Source organism: Scyliorhinus torazame, chromosome 3 (assembly GCF_047496885.1).
Source record: "Scyliorhinus torazame isolate Kashiwa2021f chromosome 3, sScyTor2.1, whole genome shotgun sequence".
Lineage (NCBI taxonomy): Eukaryota > Metazoa > Chordata > Chondrichthyes > Carcharhiniformes > Scyliorhinidae > Scyliorhinus > Scyliorhinus torazame.
This window is the reverse complement of record NC_092709.1, coordinates 102712664-102732566: the sequence shown is the minus strand read 5'-3', so window position 1 is coordinate 102732566 and position 19903 is coordinate 102712664. Positions and strand designations below refer to the sequence as shown.

The following is a 19903-nucleotide window of genomic DNA, read 5'->3' as shown; positions in this document are numbered from 1 at the left end:
TCGCTATCGAATGTAGACGGCAAGTTGCTGGTGAATGTGTTGGCTTCGTGAATTGAGGACTGCATCCCGGGGATGATAGGCAAGGACCAAACAGGGTTTTTGAAAGAGAGACAGTTGTCGGCAAATGTGAAGAGGCTGCTCAATGTGATTATGATGCCTCCAGAGGGGCAAGAGGTGGAAGTGATAGTGGCGACGGACGCAGAGAAGGCTTTTGAATGGGTCGAGTTGATATATTTGTGGGAGGTGCTGGGGCAGTATGGGTTCGGGCAGGAGTTTGTGAACTGGGCCCGGATGCTGTACAAGGCGCCGGTTGCAAGTGTGCGGACGATTCTGGTGAGTTCAGGATATTTCGGACTGCATCACGGGACGAGGCAGGGGTGCACGCTCCACCGTTGCTTGTAAGGGAACGAGCTTAAGGACATTGTTAACAGTGCCTCTGCAATTCTTGCCGGCCAGGTTCGCCGTGAGCCCAGTGGTAGTCTTGGTCTCGAGGGTATGGGGGCAGCATTTGGGATTGGAAGGTGTCTCGGGGGGCACCGATCTACGATAATCATAGGTTTGCACCGGGAGTCTGGATGCGAGGTTTTTGGGTTGGCGGTCGACAGGGATTGAGCAATTTTGGTGACCTGTTTGTAGGGGGCAGTTTCGTGAAATTGCAGGACCTGGAGCAAGAATATGAGCTGCCCAGGGGGAATGGCTTCAGGTACCTGCAGGTTCAGGATTTTATGAAGAGAGAGATACTTTCCTTGGTTACCGCCATTGGGGTTGCAAGTCAAGAAACTGTCGAAGGAGGAGATACGGGAGGGCACGGTGCCTGTGGTCTACAAGGAGCTGATGGATTGGGGGGGAGATCCTAAGGGGGATATAAAGCAGAAGTGGGAGGAGGATCTGGGTGGGGAGGTAGAAGCCGGGACATTGGCTGAGGTCCTGCAGAGGGTGAATGTGTCCTCGTCATGTGCTTCACAGGGCACATATGACAGTAGTGCGGATAAGTAGTTTTTTTTTGAGGGGGTAGAGGATAGGTGTAGGCAAGGTGTAGGCAATGTGCGGGGAAGCCCGTGAATCATGTCCACAATTCTGGGCATGTCTGAAGCGAAAGGGGTTCTGACAGGGGTTTGCGGACGTAATGTCCGAGGTTTTGGGGGGTAAAGGTGGCCCGAGTCCAAAGTAAGTGATATTCAGGCTGTCAGAAGATCCGGGAGTCCAGCGGGCGAGAGAGGCCGACGTTTAGGTCTTTGCCTCCCTGATAGTCAGGAGACGGATCTTACTTGGATGGTGGGACTAAGAGCCATCGAAAGCAGAGGTGTGGGTGAGTGATCCGGCAGAATTTCTAAGGCTGGAGAAGGTCAAGTTTGTCCTGAGGGGGTTAGTTGTTGGGTTCGTTTGGAGGTGGAAGCCGTTCATTGACTTTATTAAGGAGGATTGAGGAGTCAGCAATAGGACATGGGGAGAGGGAGGGAGAAGGGGGTTAAAATGGGGATGGCAGAACAGGAGGAACAGGCAAGAGGGGGAAGCATGGGGGGGGGAGAGTGAGTGTTGGTTATTTATAATGTTGTATAATTTTGCTTCTGCTTCGGTTTGTTTTTTATGAAAATGCCTGAATAAAATATTTTTAAAAAGAAAAGGTTAGGCCTTGGACAATCAGTAGTAACTGAGTTTGTAACAGCATAGTAAGTGATAATCACTGCTGAACATCCCCTAAAAAATGTTTATACAAGTGTGGAGTAGTGTTCCCTCAGAATACAAGTAATGTTTCAGATTTTTGAAGAAATAAAAGTTTAAATCATTTTAATTGTGTTTCTCATTCATGTCTTTCCATTATTCAGCTTCACGTGCAATTATTTTATAGTAATTTATACTTCCTGCATGCTATTTCTGTTTTGCATTCTATTTGTCTCAATGAGGATTCTACAACCTGATTAGTTGAAGATCCTCTTGCTGCCTATCCTGCTCACAGACATTGGAAATCCTCTGTACATGGCATCAAATTCAAATAGAAGACGGGTGACTAGAAGCCTCCACTGACGCACCCGCTAAAAGTCTGTGGCCAACGGTATATGAGGTGAATGGCACAAGCCGTACTGTTAGTCTGGGCTAAGTTGTTACAGACAGAACAACAAACATGAGTACAAACCAAGGGAAAACAGCAGGTTGTTGCATTTTATTTTTATGAATGAAATATATTAAGTATGCATTGTGTTTTAGTGAAATGCAACTCTGTAAAATGCAGATATCATTAATTTAATAAAAGATAAACGGTTAAAGCTTAACCTAACTTTTTACAGCTTCCTTTCCTCCTCCTCTGACTTTTATACACATAGTTTCATACAGTCAGGCCCTGGTACCTCCTGTGAAATTGTAATTAAAATTCCCTGTTTTACTTGCATCCTTGTGAAGTGTGTTGTGAAACAAAAAAAACAATTGAACTGGTAAATATTTTCTGTTCGCTGAATAAGAAAATGAATATACTTAACCCCTGCCTGTAGTGATGTACTATATACTTAGGAAGATTCATTAATTTGCATGTTCTACTTTATTATTTTACTTTACCATGTCTCGGGTTCTGTTTCACTACCCACAAATACATTTACTGGTGCAGACATGAGGAAGATTCTTTAAAGTTTATAAATAGGCATAACTCGATTTTTAATTATCTAATTTTATTCCCAGAGATTCAATTGCCATTTAATGTAGTCTATGGCATCATTATCATTGTTGTAAGCATCATGTCTGTAAATTATCCTTTGGTATCAAGGAATGGTGGTAGTTCTAGTTTATATGTGAACATAAATAAAATTCTGTCCAAAGCATATGTCTAGAAGAAACATTGCAGCAGATTTCCATATGGTCAGCCTTTGCTCTGGCATGATATACTATCTGATAATTCATTATGGGGAAAGGTTTACAATTCACTAGTCTCATTGTAACAAGAAGAAAATGTCAACCCATCTACAAAACATTTACAAGCCCTTCTTCTTTCTTGATTGAAAGTTCTAATTAAGTGGATACAGAAAATTAACTTAAATTAGCTGTCAGAAAATCACATTTAAATGAATGATGAGCTGCTCCAGCAGTAAACATTTAAATGATATAAATTGCCATTTAAGTGTATGGTTTAATGTTTGTCATGCTTTAATGTGACATGAGACTGCAGTGGCAATCAAACAGCTTGTCCTGATTTGAACATATTGGAGGAGTTTTGTCTCTGTGTGACTTTGTTTTATACTGAGTAGTTATTTTAGACTGTGTATGCCTTCAAAAATGTGTGCATTTTAATGAAGAGATCTGAATTCTGGGTTTTTTCCTCCCAGTTAGCACTTACTAAATAATGAATGTATTGCATACCTAGCTATTGGTTTGTTTCACAAAACTTATCACAGAAACAACTATATTCACGGTCTTAGATATGGAATGTATTTATATTAGTGGCAATTCAACATTCTGAAGTTTAAATCATAAAGCTGTTCCATTATTTAAATTATTACTTCATAAAAAAATACCAGCAGAGACTTTCTAGCTAGTAATCTTACTGTTTTTCAATTATTCATTCTTTTATGTGGACATTATCATACATCAAGGGCACATTGATAGGTTAATATGTGGGTAGATGGCCATTATTGGCACATTGATCTCAAAGAAAACACTACATAATTTAATGTAATCAAAATGCCCTAAAAATATTCCTGCAATATATTTCCATCCTGTTTAATATCAGAACAGTTATATAAAAATTCACCTCCACAACTTCTGTGTTGAAAAAAATGCAGAAAGGCAAACTCAAAAGCTTCACCATAATTACCACGCTCTGCAAATTTCTACCCTGCGTGGCATACCAGCATTGAAAGGATGGCGTTCACTTTGCCCTTTCAGTTGGTTACATAAGAATGTAAGAAATAAGAGAGTCTAGGCCATTTTGCCCATTGAGCTGCTCCAACATCCATTCAACAAGATCATGGATGACCTGACTGTTGCCTTAACTCAAATTACCTGCTTCCAATAACCCTTGGACTCCCTTGTCAATCAAAAATCTGTCCTCTAACTTGAGTATACGTTGCCGGGGGGGGGGGGTTGCTGATCACGTTAATATGTTTTGATCCTGTCCAAAGCTGGAGGATTACTGGAAGGAGGTTTTTAGGGTAATCTTTAAAGTGGTGCACGTGAAACTGGACCCGGGCCCTTGGGAGGTCATATTCGGGGTGTTGGACCAGCCAGGGTTGGAAACGGGTGCGGAGGCAGATGTTGTAGCCTTTGCCTCATTGATCGCCCAAAGGGAGAGCAACCTCTCCACCCTGTGCCCTGGCGTGGCAGGGGGACCTGTTGGAATTCTTGACTCTTGAGAAGGTTAAGTTTGAACTGAGGGGAAGGATGGAGGGGTTCTATAATTCATGGCGTTATTCATTATGCACTTTCAAGAATTGGATAACATCGAACATTAGTGGGGCGGTGGTTGGGAGGGTTGGGGGGAGGGTGACTGTATGTGTTAATGGTGACTATGGGTGATTCCTGATTACTTTTTGTTATTTTGTTTATGTTAACATGCGGGATGCTGTTTGGGGGTTGGTGGGAGGATGGGATTGTTGTTGTTGACATGGGGATTGATATATTCGTTACTGCTTGTTGTTTATTGTTGGTGGGTGCAAATTTGGGAGAAAATGTGAAAAAGGAGAATAAAAATATTTTTTTCAAAAACTCCAGCTTGAGTATATCCATTGAGTCAGCCTTCACTGCTCTCTGTGGAAGAAAATTCAAAAGACTAACAACCCTCTAAGAGAAGAAATTCCTCTTTATCTTCATCTTAAATGGAAGACTCCTAATTTTTAAACTGTGCCACCGCATGAGAGGAAACGTTCTCCTAGCATCTACCTTGATAAGCCTCCTCAGAATCTTGTATGTTTCAATAAGATCACCTCTCACTCTTCAAAACTCAGAGTAAAGGGCCAAACCACTCAACGTTTCCTCAAGACAAGCCCCTTCATCCAAGGAATCAGCTTGTTTCCAATGCAAATATATCCTTCAATAAATAAAGAGACCAAAACTGTGCACAGTACTCTAGGTGTGGTCTCACTGATGCCTGTACAACTGTAGAGAGACATCCCTACTTTTAAGCTCCACCCCCTTGTAATAAAGGCCAACATTCCATTTGCCTTCATAATTATTTGCTGACCTTCTGTCATTCATGTGCAAGGGCACCCAGATCCGATCCCTCTGTACTGCAGCATTAAATCGTCTGCCTTCATCTAAATAATATTCTGCTTTTTTATTATTCTACCAAAGTACATTTCCAGGATCTTTTTGGAAGATTACAACCAATACCTCCACTATCTCTGCAGCCCTTTTAAGATCCGAGGATGCAGACTATCAGGTCCAAGGGATTTCTAGCCTTAAGTTCCATTATTTTTCACATCACTTTTTGTTTAGTGGTAGAAAAACGTGAGGGAGCAAAACACTGGTTATGGGAAAGAATTCCTCAGGCTAATGAAATAGACACTCCTACAGTGGTGAAGTAGAGAATGCAGCGGCAACCAGAAGACCAGCATCAAAGGAGAGAAGTACATGATCAAAACTGGTGATGTACAGTCTATTGTCAGAGATAGAGAAGTAGAGCAAATTGATGCGCTTAAAATCAAATATCATTCACACCTGGATAAACTGCAAAATTTGGTGCATAGTTTATAAGGTTTTTACTAAAAAGCACCTGTAAATTTGGGTTTGACCTACATGAAATTGTTTTGACTTCACTGTATGAAAATGACCTGGCAGTAGTTTCAGAGAAAATTTATTATTTCAATATATGTCATCCAAGTTCATTATTTAGGTTGTTAACTTGATTTTATTTCCATGTGCCGATTATTTTTTTTGGTCCAAATGGGTCTGATTTGCTTATAAGTGAATTGAACTCTTAAGCTGATGAAATTCAACGTGGGCAAGTGCGAGGTCTTGCACTTTGGAAAAAAGAATAGAGGCATGGACTATTTTCTAAACGGTGACAAAATTCATAATGCTGAAGTGCAAAGGGACTTGGGAGTCCTAGTCCAGGATTCTCTAAAGGTAAACTTGCAGGTTGAGTCCGTAATTAAGAAAGCAAATGCAATGTTGTCATTCATCTCAAGAGGCTTGGAATATAAAAGCAGGGATGTACTTCTGAAGCTTTCTAAAGCATTAGTTAGGCCCCATTTAGAATACTGTGAGCAATTTTGGGCCCCACACCTCAGGAAGTACATACTGGCACTGGAGCGGGTCCAGCGGAGATTCACACGGATGATCCCAGGAATGGTAGGCCTAACATACGATGAACGTCTGAGGATCCTGGGATTATATTCATTGGAGTTTAGGAGGTTGAGGGGAGATCTAATAGAAACTTACAAGATAATGAATGGCTTAGATAGGGTGGACGTAGGGAAGTTGTTTCCATTAGCAGGGGAGACTAGGACCTGGGGGCACAGCCTTAGAATAAAAGGGAGTCACTTTAGAACAGAGATGAGGAGAAATTTCTTCAGCCAGAGAGTGGTGGGTATGTGGAATTCATTGCCACAGAGGGCGGTGGAGGCCGGGACGTTGAGTGTCTTTAAGACAGAAGTTGATAGAGACAGAGCGGGTAAATGGAGTTGAAATCAGCCATGATTGAATGGTGGAGTGGACTCGATGGGCCGAATGGCCTTACTTCCACTCCCATGTCTTATGGTCTTATGGTCTTAAGTCGAACACTTTGCCATATAAATCCATACTGCTATTGTTATAACTTTCTCTGAAGCCATAATTAGAATTTGGTATTAGTGCTTTCTGGCTGCTGGTCTTTAGCATGTGACTTTGGCGCCCTTCCCCACAACACTGTGCTAGATGGTCTGGCTGATGGGTTCTGAAACAGCAAGGGCCAAAGTGGTATTTAATGGTTACACAAGCCTTAGAATTCTCACGTAATTTCTGGTAGAAATGAATGCATGATTTTATTGGCATCCTGTGAGCAGAGTACCAGATGTGTGTTCATCATGTCCAAGCTGAACAGAGACAATTAATCTAGCACATGGCATATTTTTTCAATCTGGGCCTAGCACCAGAAACAGGGCAGCACACTGCACTGTATGATGAGCAGCAGCAAGAAAGCCCCAAGGCCTGAGAATTCACCTGAAATTTCAGGGGCGGAAAAGTCCATTTACCTTCAGACCTGTCTTCAACCTGCTGCAAAGTTCCCTGAAATGCATACCCCCAATGTCAGCTATTTGGTACTGTTTCCAGATGTCCCATCACTACACAAATAGGAAACTGTGGTAAGAGGGCTGGGATTGCTCTTTCCCACCTCACTTTCAGGACAGATTCGGCCCATGTCCACTTACTGGAAAGCCTGAAACATTTTAAAAGGTTGAAGAGTTGGTTTTACATTTATCCTCCAAATGTTTTAACCTTTCCATCCAGAATAGACATACTACAGCAGAGAAGGTCAGGACACCCAGGTTTTGAAACTAATGATACAATGGGCTGCTAATTAGTTGATAGTCCAAAATACAGCTCAATTAAGAACTGGATCATATAAAATGTATCCATAGTTCAGAAGCTGAATAACTCATCTAAAACTGATGTTCCCCCTCTTTTGTGGTTTACAGGCTCTGGAGAGTGAATTTGTTTCCTGCCAGCTTCACCAGTGGATTGATCTGATTTTTGGATATAAGCAGCAAGGGCCTGAGGCTGTTCGAGGCCTCAATGTCTTCTATTACTTGACCTATGAAGGAGCTGTCAACCTGAATTCTATCAGTGACCCAGTACTAAGAGAGGTAAGTCAGTGGTAAAAGTTGGTGATACAATGCTTCAGAGAATGAACCATGCCAGAATTATAGGAAATGAGCAGAAGCATGAGATGTGAAAAGATTTGATCTTAGTTTTGTCTGTCTTTGGTTCCCCAACTTACTTTAAGCAGCCAATGGAACAAGTCCATTTGTTCTAAATTACTAGTCAAAAGTACAGACATTTTCACAGGATTTAATTTTAACTGTTTGTCTTTTTGTGATACTCAATGACTGAAAACTTCAAAAGTAGTATTTTAGACTTGCACCAAAGAGCTGTAAAATCTGTGACTGCCAGGTTGGTGAAAACAGGCCTGTAGTTCTGATATACCTTCTGTTAACTGCCCTCAGAGACTTTATGATGCATGACAACTACACCATTACATATCAGACTCCAGCACAGTAAAAGAGAGGGAACTTTTTAATCATCCAGGCTTTCAACTCTTTTTCCAAATACAGCCATATATCTCAGATAATTGAAACCATATTAGAGGAAAAAAATCTGAATGCACACCAGTCAGGCACCAGTCTGTGTGCACTAAAGCAGCTGACTTGTCTGAAGTTCTAAAAAGTTATTAGTGTGTTTGCTGGGAAGTCACAATTTCCAAACAGCACTTTCAAACAGCACTTGGGTATATAAAGTAATTTAAGTTGCAAAATGCTGTATGTAGAAATAGCTTTTAACATTTTTGTAACATTATGCCGTCTTTGACTACTGTACGTCTGCATACTATTAAAGTGCTGATTGAAGCTTTTGAAATTCTTGATGAAGGAAGCTTGACTGATCCTTTTTAAAGAAATTCTGTTTCTTTTTTTAATACTAAATGCTGGTAACTTCATTGGGGGGAAACCGGATTGGACAAATTTCAAAATTGAGACAGAGCTGTTAATTTAGAGTGTCTTAGAAATTATATATTATTTGAACTGCATATTAATTTAACTTTCTCAAACTAGAGGCTCGGTAATTCCTACAAGCCAATTCTCCCAATAATGCTACTTGTTTGATTTTTTAAAATTCTAATTATCTTTTTTTCCCCTTGGAAAGTGTACTGATAATGCTGTTTGGGAAAAGAATGGTAGAGAGATGTATTCTGATTGAACATTATTTTTATTGTGCTTCAGTAATTGTTTATTGTAATATTTTGACAAGCTCATGGGATAATTGACATCCATTCAGAAAACTGATCTAAGAGAGATGTCAAATAAAGCACATTGTTTTATTTTGTACGATCGTTACCGTCTTTCTAATGCTTATTGTTTTGATCATATTTAGCGCTTCACAGGGCGCAATTTAATGGCCGCTTCACGCTTGAGCGAGAGCATGACGTGACTGTTAGATTGCGGGAGAGGTCAAAATCAAGAACCGCGCCAGGCGCCGAACGGTTTGTGATCTAACCGGCCCGCTTCCTGATGGAATCAGGATCCCGCTGTGGTGTGGTGAGAAACTGATAATCACCACTTCCAAGCATACAATTAACGGGAATCCCCCCCCCCCCCTCCCCCCAATCTAATGGCCTCCCGTGACCTAATTGCCTCCCCAGCAAGTGGTCTCGCGGGGCTTTTTAAAAACGAGAAACTGGTGGAATGGCTGCTGTTAGGATCTGAGGAAGTGAGTAGCCATCTTTGCTCGCCCGGGGGCACTAGGGTTGCTGCCCCAGTGCTGGGGGCATGGGGGGGGTGGGGAGAGGGGGGGGGGGGAGAGAGAGAGAGAGAGAGGCCTGTGGGGGGGGGGACGGTCGGCCATTGGTGGAGGAGGGAGGGTCGCCCCCGGTCTGGGGGCAGTATCAGCGGCCCCGGGTCTGCCATGCCAGACCCTGGATCGTTTGTACCCATAATGGGGAGGCCCCTGCTTGACAGTCCCACCAACCACCCATAACTCAAATTGACCATGGCGGCCTCTGGCTGCGCGGCTGAAGGCTATTGCTAATAGGAAATTGACAATAGTAGTTAAGTGAACACTACACACCTCCCATGGATTCCCGTGGATAGGCATGCCATGCAGCATGTCGGAGTTGGTGCCTAGCATCCCAATCAGACCATGATGCCTAGGAACTGTGCCTGAACACTGCAGGCAATTTCTTTTTGTGCTGTACATATGTATCCCCAATTGCCCCTAGCCCCCGATAGTGCTGCCCCCTCTCACCACACCCTCCCCCTTCCTCTTCTCTCGATGCCCCTGGAGGGTGTCACCTGGGAGCCCTGGGGCCTGAGGGCCCGGCCCACTTGCCAGGGGCACATGCCTTGCTGTGTCACCATATACCAAAGGCTGACTCCGAGACGTGCCGTTGTCATGGGAAGTCTGCCATCGCCAACCATAGGATGGCTCTGAGTTGGCACCCAGTGCCTCCTCCTCCCGGTCGGTGCCCATCGGGCCCTGGGGGTCACTTTGGGATGGAGGGGCAGCTGGATTGAGCCACGGCTGCTGCTGCATCATCTGGCTCTGCCAGCCCTGGCAGCTTCCCAATGTCAAAGCCCTCGGTGTAACTCCTCAGTGATTGGGACATGCTCTCGAGCGCCCTGACAATGGCCAACTGTGACTGGGATATGCTCTGGAGTGCCTTGGAATGCCCAGCTGAGCCTGGGACATGCTCCGCAGCGCCTCGGAAAGATCCGACTGGGACACGTCACCCAGCGAGTCGGATATGCTGTTGAGGCACTCAGCCATAGCCATCACTGACTGAGCCATGCCTTGGACGCCACCACTCATGCTACTGACATTATGCACCAGGCTCTGCACTGTGGTTGCCACCCTAGCAGTGTTTGCTTTGGTGCCATGCATTGCCCACGCTATCTCCCACGCCCATAGCCCCAGGGGCCCCTCCAATCGTCAATAGACCTGCTGGGGAGTCGTTGACATCCCCCTCTGAATATCACGGCTGCACCCTATCGACTGCATCAGCTCTGAGAAAACCTGGTCCAGAGGCTCAGCATCTGACTGGGACCCAGATCGGTCCTGGGATCCAGGAGACATCCGACTGCTATCTCACCTGGTTATTCCTACCTCCACCTGATGTGCACAGCAGCTGTGTGCTGCTCACCAGAGTGTGCCCCAGAAGCCTGACCACTACTGTCGCCCACCAAGGTGTGTCTCTGCTCTGGTGGAGGGTGGGGATAACAGCTGTGCCACGAAATATGATGGTCTCCTCGGGGTCGCGGGGGATGGAGATCACCCCAGATGGCCTGGAACCGTCGGATGGACATCCTGGGGGATAATGGACATGTGGTCAGTGGGAGGGATGCGTCATTCTATATGGCATTAACAGCTCATATGTGACACGCTATCAGGCGGGGCCAGTGGATCCTCACCTGTGCCATACACCAACCTCCAAGTTGGTGACAGATCTGTCCTCGGCCACCCCCGTGATCTCCAGGAGCTGTTCCTTGTAGGGGGTGAGAACTTTGATGTCCAGCACCTCGCTGCCTGTCTGGTCCCTCTCCCGTCTGTTTGGCGCCAATGGCTCCTGCGGAGGCACAGAGAGGACATTGTGAGCTGCACGCTTCATTGATCGCAGAGAGGGAGGGATATTGGGGGGAGATGGTATGGGGGAAGCAGGTGTGGGCAGCACTGCTGGACGTGGGTGGGCTGAGGCACGGTATGGTCCTGGGCGGGGGCAGTGCCAGGCGCATGGTCGTTTGGGAGGTGTGGGACTGGCACCAGGGGTGCCAACCCACCCGTACGGCCTGGCGGAGGTCATTGATCTTATGGTACTGTGTGCCAATCGTCCTGGTGACGCTCTCCGAGCTGGCGGCTGCTGCCACCTCCTCCCAGGCAACACTGGCTGCCCTGTGGCTGACCCTCTTGAGCACTCGACCGCGTCCAACAATCTGACCAGTTCGGTATCCCCGAATCGTGGGACTGATCTCCTCCGTGGCATGACTGCAAGCTGTGTGGGGTTCGCTCTGCGGGAGCGGTTTAAGTGCTGCTCCTCCTTATTGGCAGTCTCGGAAAATCAGCCGGCGTGACCATCATTTGCGGTGTGAAGCCCGTGGGGCCTCGTTAAGTGGACCAATTAACATTTGATACCGGTGACGGCCTTACCGGGTCGAGTGTCAGGAAGCTCGCGGAAGTTCCCGCTCGCTAGCACACTTCAAAACATTTCCATTAAATCGCACCCACAGTATTCTAATTTTCACGTGTGGGGTATAGAGATTGTATTAAATTATAAACAACATGTCACGTTTGAGTTGATGCTGATTAATGTTCATTCGCGGGTAATAGGAAAAATAACTTGCATTTATTTACTGTCTTTCACACCTCAGATATCCCAAGATGCTTTACATCCAATGAGGTATTCATGAAACAGTTATTATTGTAATATAGAGAAGATGAGAGGTCAATTTGCACATAACCAGCTCTCAAACAGCAACAAGATAAATGACCAGTTAATCTATTTTAGTAACTTTGGTTGGGGGAATACATTTTGGCCAGGATGTGTATTGAGAATGTGAAAACATCTGTTCAGGGACTAATTTTAAAAGTTCATCTAAATTTGAATACTACTTTTGAAATACTAATGGCATTCATATGAACAATTTCAGTAAAAAAGGAATTACAAATTCAAGCTGTTATTGTGAGAGCTTAAACATCAACTTTGAAAAGAAAAAGCAGCTTTATTTCCTTATCCCTATACAATAGTACTCCCTAACTTTAGGCCACGGTCACAAATCCAAACTCATATCTTTTCTTTTTAACGCAAGCAGATAAAACATTAATGTATATAAAGAAGCAAATGCAAATATGCTTAGAAACATCAAATCATGAGCGCAATTGTTCAGTGTCACGATATGAACATCTGAAAACGATGCAAGAAAACCAAACACTTCCACTCGTTGCCCAGTGGAGAGGTTGTCCTTCCACACTGACCACCTGGAAGCCGTAGCCCTCATTTCTGAATGCATCAGCAGCTCCCATCCTAAATGTATCATCTTGTTGATGTGTCATTGCTAGAGGTCCTGCTAATGTCCTTCTCAGAGCCTTGGGAGCACCCCATCTCTGCTGCCCTTACAAAAATTGTGTTGGGCGTCTGACACTGATGCAACCTGGGGTCGGAACCCAAAATTTTCCGGACATCAAATTCCTGCCCCCAAAACAAAAATACAGACCAAGTGCTTTCCCTTAAACACAAAAAACAGTCAGCTGGTGTGGAATCAAGAGATTATACATTAGATGGTGCAGGACCCTGTTAGTGTTAAACATTAGTGACATAATGCTACAGAGAATGAAGCAGCAGGGCTTCTTTTGGTCAGATTACAAGAGAAAAGCAGAAGAATGAGAAATATAATTTTGGTGCACAAACTAGGTATCTCAAGGCAATTTGGTGGAAAAGTGAATTATTGTTCTTCCCATTCCTGCTCATAGGACTTGTTTTATAATCAGTTTGATTCCTATGCAACCTGATGTGACATATCATTACTCTTTTCTTTCACTGATCTTCCATTTGTTTGACCTTAAATACAAGCTACAGGCAGTTGGATTGAAATTAAGACTGAAATCAAAAGAAAGTGTACTATCGGTAGTGCAGGGCCCTCCTGGGGAATCATGAGGTTGTATAATGAGCTCCTATGCTATATCCTTTCTTTTCAATGGGTGCCCTCATTATAGGATTGCATGAAGCCTTTTAATGAAATGTGAGTTTAAAAAATCAAATTTTATGAAATTAGATTATTTCCTGATAAATTTCAGCTGTCATGTGTACTGTACTCTGAGGAATGAAGAAAGCTTTTACAGACATCAGGCAGTTAATTGCATGCATGTTATCCATGGCCCAATGGAAGAGGATAGTAACTTGCTTACAGCTCATACATAAAAAGCATATTATGAAGACTACAGATCCAAATGAGTCCAATATAAATCCTAATTTCCTTGTACAAAACCAACTTTTAGTTAATATCATGGCATTTTCATAGTATGCTTGTATTGTGACTTGATTGCAGCCATTGGGCATTGATCTAACCAGTTAATAGTCCTGTCTTCTATTTCATACTTAATCATGCCTTTACCGAGTGCCTACCAGGAAGTGCCTTGGGATATTTTACTATTGACATTATTGGTAGTTAAAGCTACTACATAAATGCAAGTTATCATTGTTATCTGCATTACACTGCACTTAAAAATGTATGCGTTTTATTGATTATACTTCAGATGTATAAACGTAAGCTATTCAGTCAATAAAAGTTGTGCAATTGTTTGGTAGGCCCCATTGTGAATCATGGAATTTACAGTGCAGAAGGAGGCCATTCGGCCCATCAAGTCTGCACCGGCTCTTGGAAAGAGCACCCTAACCAAGGTCCACACCTCCACCCTATCCCCATAACCCAGTAACCCCACCCAACACTAAGGGCAATTTTGGATACTAAGGGCAATTTAGCATGGCCAATCCACCTAACCTGCACATCTTTGGACTGTGGGAGGAAACCGGAGCACCCGGAGGAAACCCACGCACACACAGGGAGGATGTGCCAGACTCCACACAGACAGTGACCCAAGCCGTAATGGAACCTGGGACCCTGGAGCTGTGAAGTAATTGTGCTATCCACAATGCTACCGTGCTGCCCCATGTATGGCCATGTATTTCAAAGGAATTATTATGTTAATGATAACTGGGGTAATTTTAATTAACTTAACAGTACCCATAAAAAAATGCGCATAAGCTGAGACCGACTTTTGCTGCCATATTTTTTTTCTATGCAAGTGTGTTCATTTTACTTTCTTCAGCATTACTTTCTAATTTACTTAAAATATTGTTCCCATGAATGCTGTTTTAAATTGGCAAAGCCTGTGACTGATCTCTTGAGACCAGCTGTAGTGAAATCTGTTCTTAACAAAAGCATTCTCCGTATCTTTTGCTTATTAAGATTAGAATCCAGTGGTAATTTGACATCATCAAGTGAAAGTAGGTAATAAAACACTAGGTAACTTGAGCGGTTTTTAATTTGAGAAATGATCATATATGCGGCCGGCAAGCAATGCAAATAGCCATTGACTTCGGTGGGACAGGACTATCCCACCGGCGGCCACTACCAAGTCGTCTCCACTGCTGGAAAATCCCAGCCTGTGACACAACAACCCCAGTTTACAACATGATATTACAACATGATATTACAACATAATTTACAACATAAATTCATAGCCTAATTGCATGATCTGTACATCCTCATTTATAATGTGAGCTTTATCCTGTCTTGACATTTTAAAACTATATGAAGAGTTGGATCAAATTTGCTAATTTTCAGTTTAACCTAACATGCCATTTTATCTCCACAAAGCATGGCTTTGTTCTGTTATGGAAGAATAGTCAATTCTGTATCTTCAAATCATTTATTCTGAAGATTGGGATATTAATTGCATTAACAGCATTGTGAGGTATTCTGACCACATGGACTGAAGTGGTTTAAGAAGAAACCACCATGTTCCCAAGGGTAGCTAAGGATAAGCAATAAATACTAGCCTTTCCAGTAGTGCCCACCTCTAGAAAATGAGTACCAGAAAAAAAACAACCAAGACTTGTGTGAGGCACCAATGATGTTAGTGTTCTTAATTAGAGCTGAATTAAGACTTCTTTGGTCCCGGAGCACCATGACCATTTGGGGCCGCCCTTTGCCCCCACCCCATTCTTTAAACAAAAGCCTGGGGCTTCCAGCTCTCAATCCCTTCCAGCCCATGTGAGCCTTTTATGTTTTTAGTTCTCAGACTGCTGACTTCTTTGAAAGGAATCTGTTTAGAATTGATCATAAGCAGCATTGTTAGGTAACAATTATTAATATTTCCAACCTTGTTTCTCCCTCACTCACCATGATGACAATGTTGATGAATGCCCATGATTGTTAATTGTATATTTATTGTGCTAAATTGTAGGCAGGGGCAGCACGGTGGCGCAGTGGGTTAGCCCTGCAGCCTCACGGCGCCGAGGTCCCAGGTTCTATCCCGGCTCTGGGTCACTGTCCGTGTGGAGTTTGCACATTCTCCCCGTGTTTGCGTGGGTTTCGCCCCCACAACCCAAAGATGTGCAGGCTAGGTGGATTGGCCATGCTAAATTGCCCCTTAATTGGAAAAAAATGAATTGGGTACTCTAAATTTTTTTTTTTTTTTAATTGTAGGCAGGCAGTGGACATTAATTGGAGATTTTCTTCTGCCCCTCTAAATAGGAGCAGGCTGAAACTGACGTCGTTGGGTTCACAGGTGCATTTTTTGGAATGTGTTTCTCTGAATAAAAGCTTATAAAAGTGAATAAAGATTTGTTTCAGTTTTATCCTTCACTGCTGGGCTTTCTAGAATGGGCCACTGAGCTCCCCATTCAAGCCACTTTTGCCCTATGCTTAGACAGCTACTATTGTTGGAGCAGTGGTAAGAGAACAGAAATGACTACGGTTGGAAGCAAATTCTAGGTGGAATCTCCTTCTCCCTCCTGGGCCCCATACATTCCATTAATGTGCCCTTATTCTTAATAAAATGATCTATTTTAGGCTGCATGTGACTAGTTATTTCAGATTAAAGTTGACTATGCATATCCAGAAACATGAATTCAGCTGATTGTATCAATTCAAATAAATTCCTGATTATTTTTACATAAATGAGTGAAGATTGAGTTCTGTAACATGCACCGTTTATCTAAACTGTTTCAACATTAAACAGTAAGTAAAATAGGTGAGCCTTTGTTATGCCTAAACTAAGGGGTCCTTTAATCGGCTTTGAAGAAATGTCATGCTTTTCTAATTGTAGTTTTATGGCTTTTCTATTGGTAATAGTAAAACTTTAAGGCTAGATTCTAAGAAACATTATCGTGCCCCTTATGGATTTTGCTATACTGAGCTTCAAGACAATCCCTGCTCCAATATAAAATGGTTCGAAGTTGACCGAGGTTAATGCCCATGCTATATTTATGGTTAAATAATACTTCTCCACACTTAAGTATATGATGTGGCCTGGTGAGCAGATAGCTTTTGATGTAATAATAATCATATTTAAAGTAACATAAGAAATCTATTTCAATATTGGACAAGTGTGAATAAATAAAGAAATCTCTGCAGTGTAGGACTGCAAAGAAAAGCAAGGAATATTTCGGACCAGATTTTGAAAATTGGATTTGGGATTTTTTTCACACACATAGCCTCACTATAAATACTTAAGTATCTTGAAAAGAAATTGGTCTATTTTCATTGATCATTTTACTTCTACATAAACCAATACAGTAAAACTTAACATTTGGTTGCAATTAATGACATTTGGATAAATTAACTTATGAACTATTTGTTTAATTGTTAATCAGAATCAGCAGTATTATGTTAATTACAGAAATTGGCTACCGCTTTTCAACCCAGATAAGATTTAGCTGAGGCAGGGCTTGAGTGCCAGTTGGAATCAAGTTGCATTGTAAAGATTTTTGAAGTTGGGCTGACATTTGTTTTTCCTCATTGCTTAAACTCTCGAGAAAAATGTATCTATTATTAGGTGTATCTTACATGATTATCTTCAGATAAGGTTGAACTAAAGCAGCCTGTTGCACTATTGCTGCTTTCTTTTGACCTGTTCAAAGAAAGTTAACTGCAGGTGCAGAATCAATTAGGAAGGCATATGGTAGGTTAAACCTCCATTGTAAGGGCTGTACTATGAAGGGAGTTTGATTGGTCTACATTCTCTGGAGTTTAGAAGAGTGAGAGGTGATCTCATTGAAACATATAACATTCTGAGAGGTCTTGATAATGTAGATGCTCAGAGGCTCTTTCTCCTGGACTAGGGATCACAGACTAAGGTATGGGGTCCGGCCATTTGAGACTGAGATGTGGAAAAATTCTATCACCCAGGGGTTGCGAATTTTTAGAATTCTGTATCCAAGAGCATTTTGCATGTTCAGTCATTGTATGTATTCAAGGCCGAGATTAATAGGTTTTTGGACACTAAAGAAATCAAACAACACAGGGATAGGGCAGGAAGTTGGAGTGGATGTAAAGGTTCTACAAGATCTTATTGATCTCATAATCAAGGAGGAGGCTTGATGGGCTTTATGGCCTACTCCTATTTATTATGTTCTTAAGCAGAATCATCAAATTCTCCTTTGCACGGAAAGGGACAACAAATCACACATGTTGAGTTATTGGTGAGAAAATGCATTTCATAATGACAACAAGTTAGTTTTAGCTTTGCTTTAGTTAGAGTAGTTGTTTTATCAAATAATTTACTTTCTCCCCGTGTAACTATAAGTCAAAGCATAATGCTAAATTTATTATGTTTATCAATGCAAATCAGACCGACATATTGACTCTTACTCTGCTCTCCACATTAAAAATCTTAAAAGCCATTGCATTGGTATGGCATTCAGCCTTTACAAGATTTGTTTGAGAGTTTACATCTTCTACAGAGTTTGTGACAGAACCATTTTGTGACAAGTGCAGTGGTTTACAGGTGTGATGCTAGCTTCTATTGAAGTTATGAACGGGAAATTATGCAAACTAAATCCAAGTACGGGAAGTCCAAAATTAACCATTTAGTATAATATGATTTTATCTTCTAGTTAGTGTCATTGGTATAGAATGTACAATCCTCATTTTGGGCAGGTGGGTGTGGAATCATAGCTGCAGTCTCCAGGGTAAAGATTGAAATCAAGTATTTAGAAAACAATGTCAGTGAGTTGTAAATTCATCATACTTTGTATGGTAGGGATGACTGAAATCTTTGTAGAATTTATAAACAACTGCTAGAGCATTACTGGCCAGATGGCTGCATGTTCTAAGGAATGGGCAGAATAATAAATTTAGCACCAAAATGCTTAGGAACAACTGGGGTGTGTCAGGCTTTGTTACTACTTTGCTCACTACTAATAGATTGTTGTACTTTTTTTAAAACATAGCTACGACAACTGATTTGCTGTGACATAGCATGGCATGCTTCGGCGAAAGCTGTGAATATAGCTACCCTTGTCCAGATACATAACACCTTTGTTTAAGTAGTTAGAAAATAAAGGCCACTGTTTTGTTTTTGGTCTAGAAGGTACGGTATTCATAAACTATTCAAAGTCTGATGCCGAGGACCCGAGTTCAATCCCGGCCCCGGGTCATTGTCTGTGTGGAGTTTGCATATTCTCCCCTTGTCTGCTTGGGTCTCACCCTCACAAACCCAAAGATGTGCAGGGTAGGTAGATTGGCCATTCTAAATTGCCCTTTAATTGAGTACTCTAAATTTATCGAAAAATAAATTCTGATCTATAATTTGGTAACTGCACCCAAAAAATGTGTTTTGCTTTAATTTGAAGAGTGATTGCATACAACCTTGAGGTATAAAATATTCACCTTAAGTTGCTTTTTTCTCATAGGTTACACAAACAAAATGATGGTTGCAATCCTTTTCTTTTTGCTGCTGATCAGCCAGTTAGATTTGATCAAATCCATCAACTAAGATAATCTCTGTATTTGAAAATATGGAGAAACCTCTAGCATTCTGAGTGAAATTGTTTCTGCTGCGACTGGCTGGTTTCCTTCAGATTGGCAGCTGGGATATATTATACCAGACAGACAGCTGTAAGGCTGTAGCTGAAGTGAGCATGTTCAGCAATGTCTACATTTTAATAGGTTTGGAATGTATTGCCTCACATTATGTTAGTAAGAAGGGCCCTGGTGGGGAAACCATTGCAAGTTTTTACAGATGATGATTACTTCCTGTTTTTCTCCTTGGCAGCCACAGAAATTAGGTTTTATAGAGTAGCACTAATAATGGGTCAGGCCATGGGGAGTTCTTTTGTTTGACAATATACCTATACTTTGTAAAGAGGAATATTAATATTATGAGCTATATTTTTGTTCAAATTGTCAAATATTTTGTTACCACTTTTATGCTTAAAGATCACTATTTCATCTTTTGTTTGCACACAATCTAATTATTCTTAATTAAATATCGACCGGCCCAATTTTCTTACGTCTCATTTACTAACAATACTAATTAGTTTTGGATCTGCCGTTGAATGATCATGCTCTTTACAAAATACCGTTAACATTTTCTTTTCCTAAGTTGATGGGTTCACTGTAAAAATATTTTCTAATTGGATAATATGAATTTTTAATTTTATGGGTCAAAACCTCATTAACCTACCATGTGTCATTCTCGTTAGCCCTTCCCTTTTATGGACCAATGACATTTC

The 19903-nt window shown here is 42.1% G+C and overlaps 2 protein-coding genes across 3 annotated transcripts in view; one reads left to right on the top strand and one right to left on the bottom strand.

Moving 5' to 3' along the window:
* LOC140408621 (lipopolysaccharide-responsive and beige-like anchor protein) overlaps positions 1-19903 on the bottom strand; it is a 1704725-nt gene that overhangs the window by 733277 nt on the left and 951545 nt on the right. The gene's annotated exons all lie outside the window — the stretch shown is intronic.
* Positions 1-19903, top strand: part of LOC140408620 (lipopolysaccharide-responsive and beige-like anchor protein) — a 316827-nt gene that overhangs the window by 228827 nt on the left and 68097 nt on the right. Inside the window, exon 8 of the mRNA XM_072496076.1 lies at positions 7599-7766. Within this exon, the coding sequence (XP_072352177.1) occupies positions 7599-7766 (168 nt within the window). The remainder of the gene's footprint in view (positions 1-7598; positions 7767-19903) is intronic.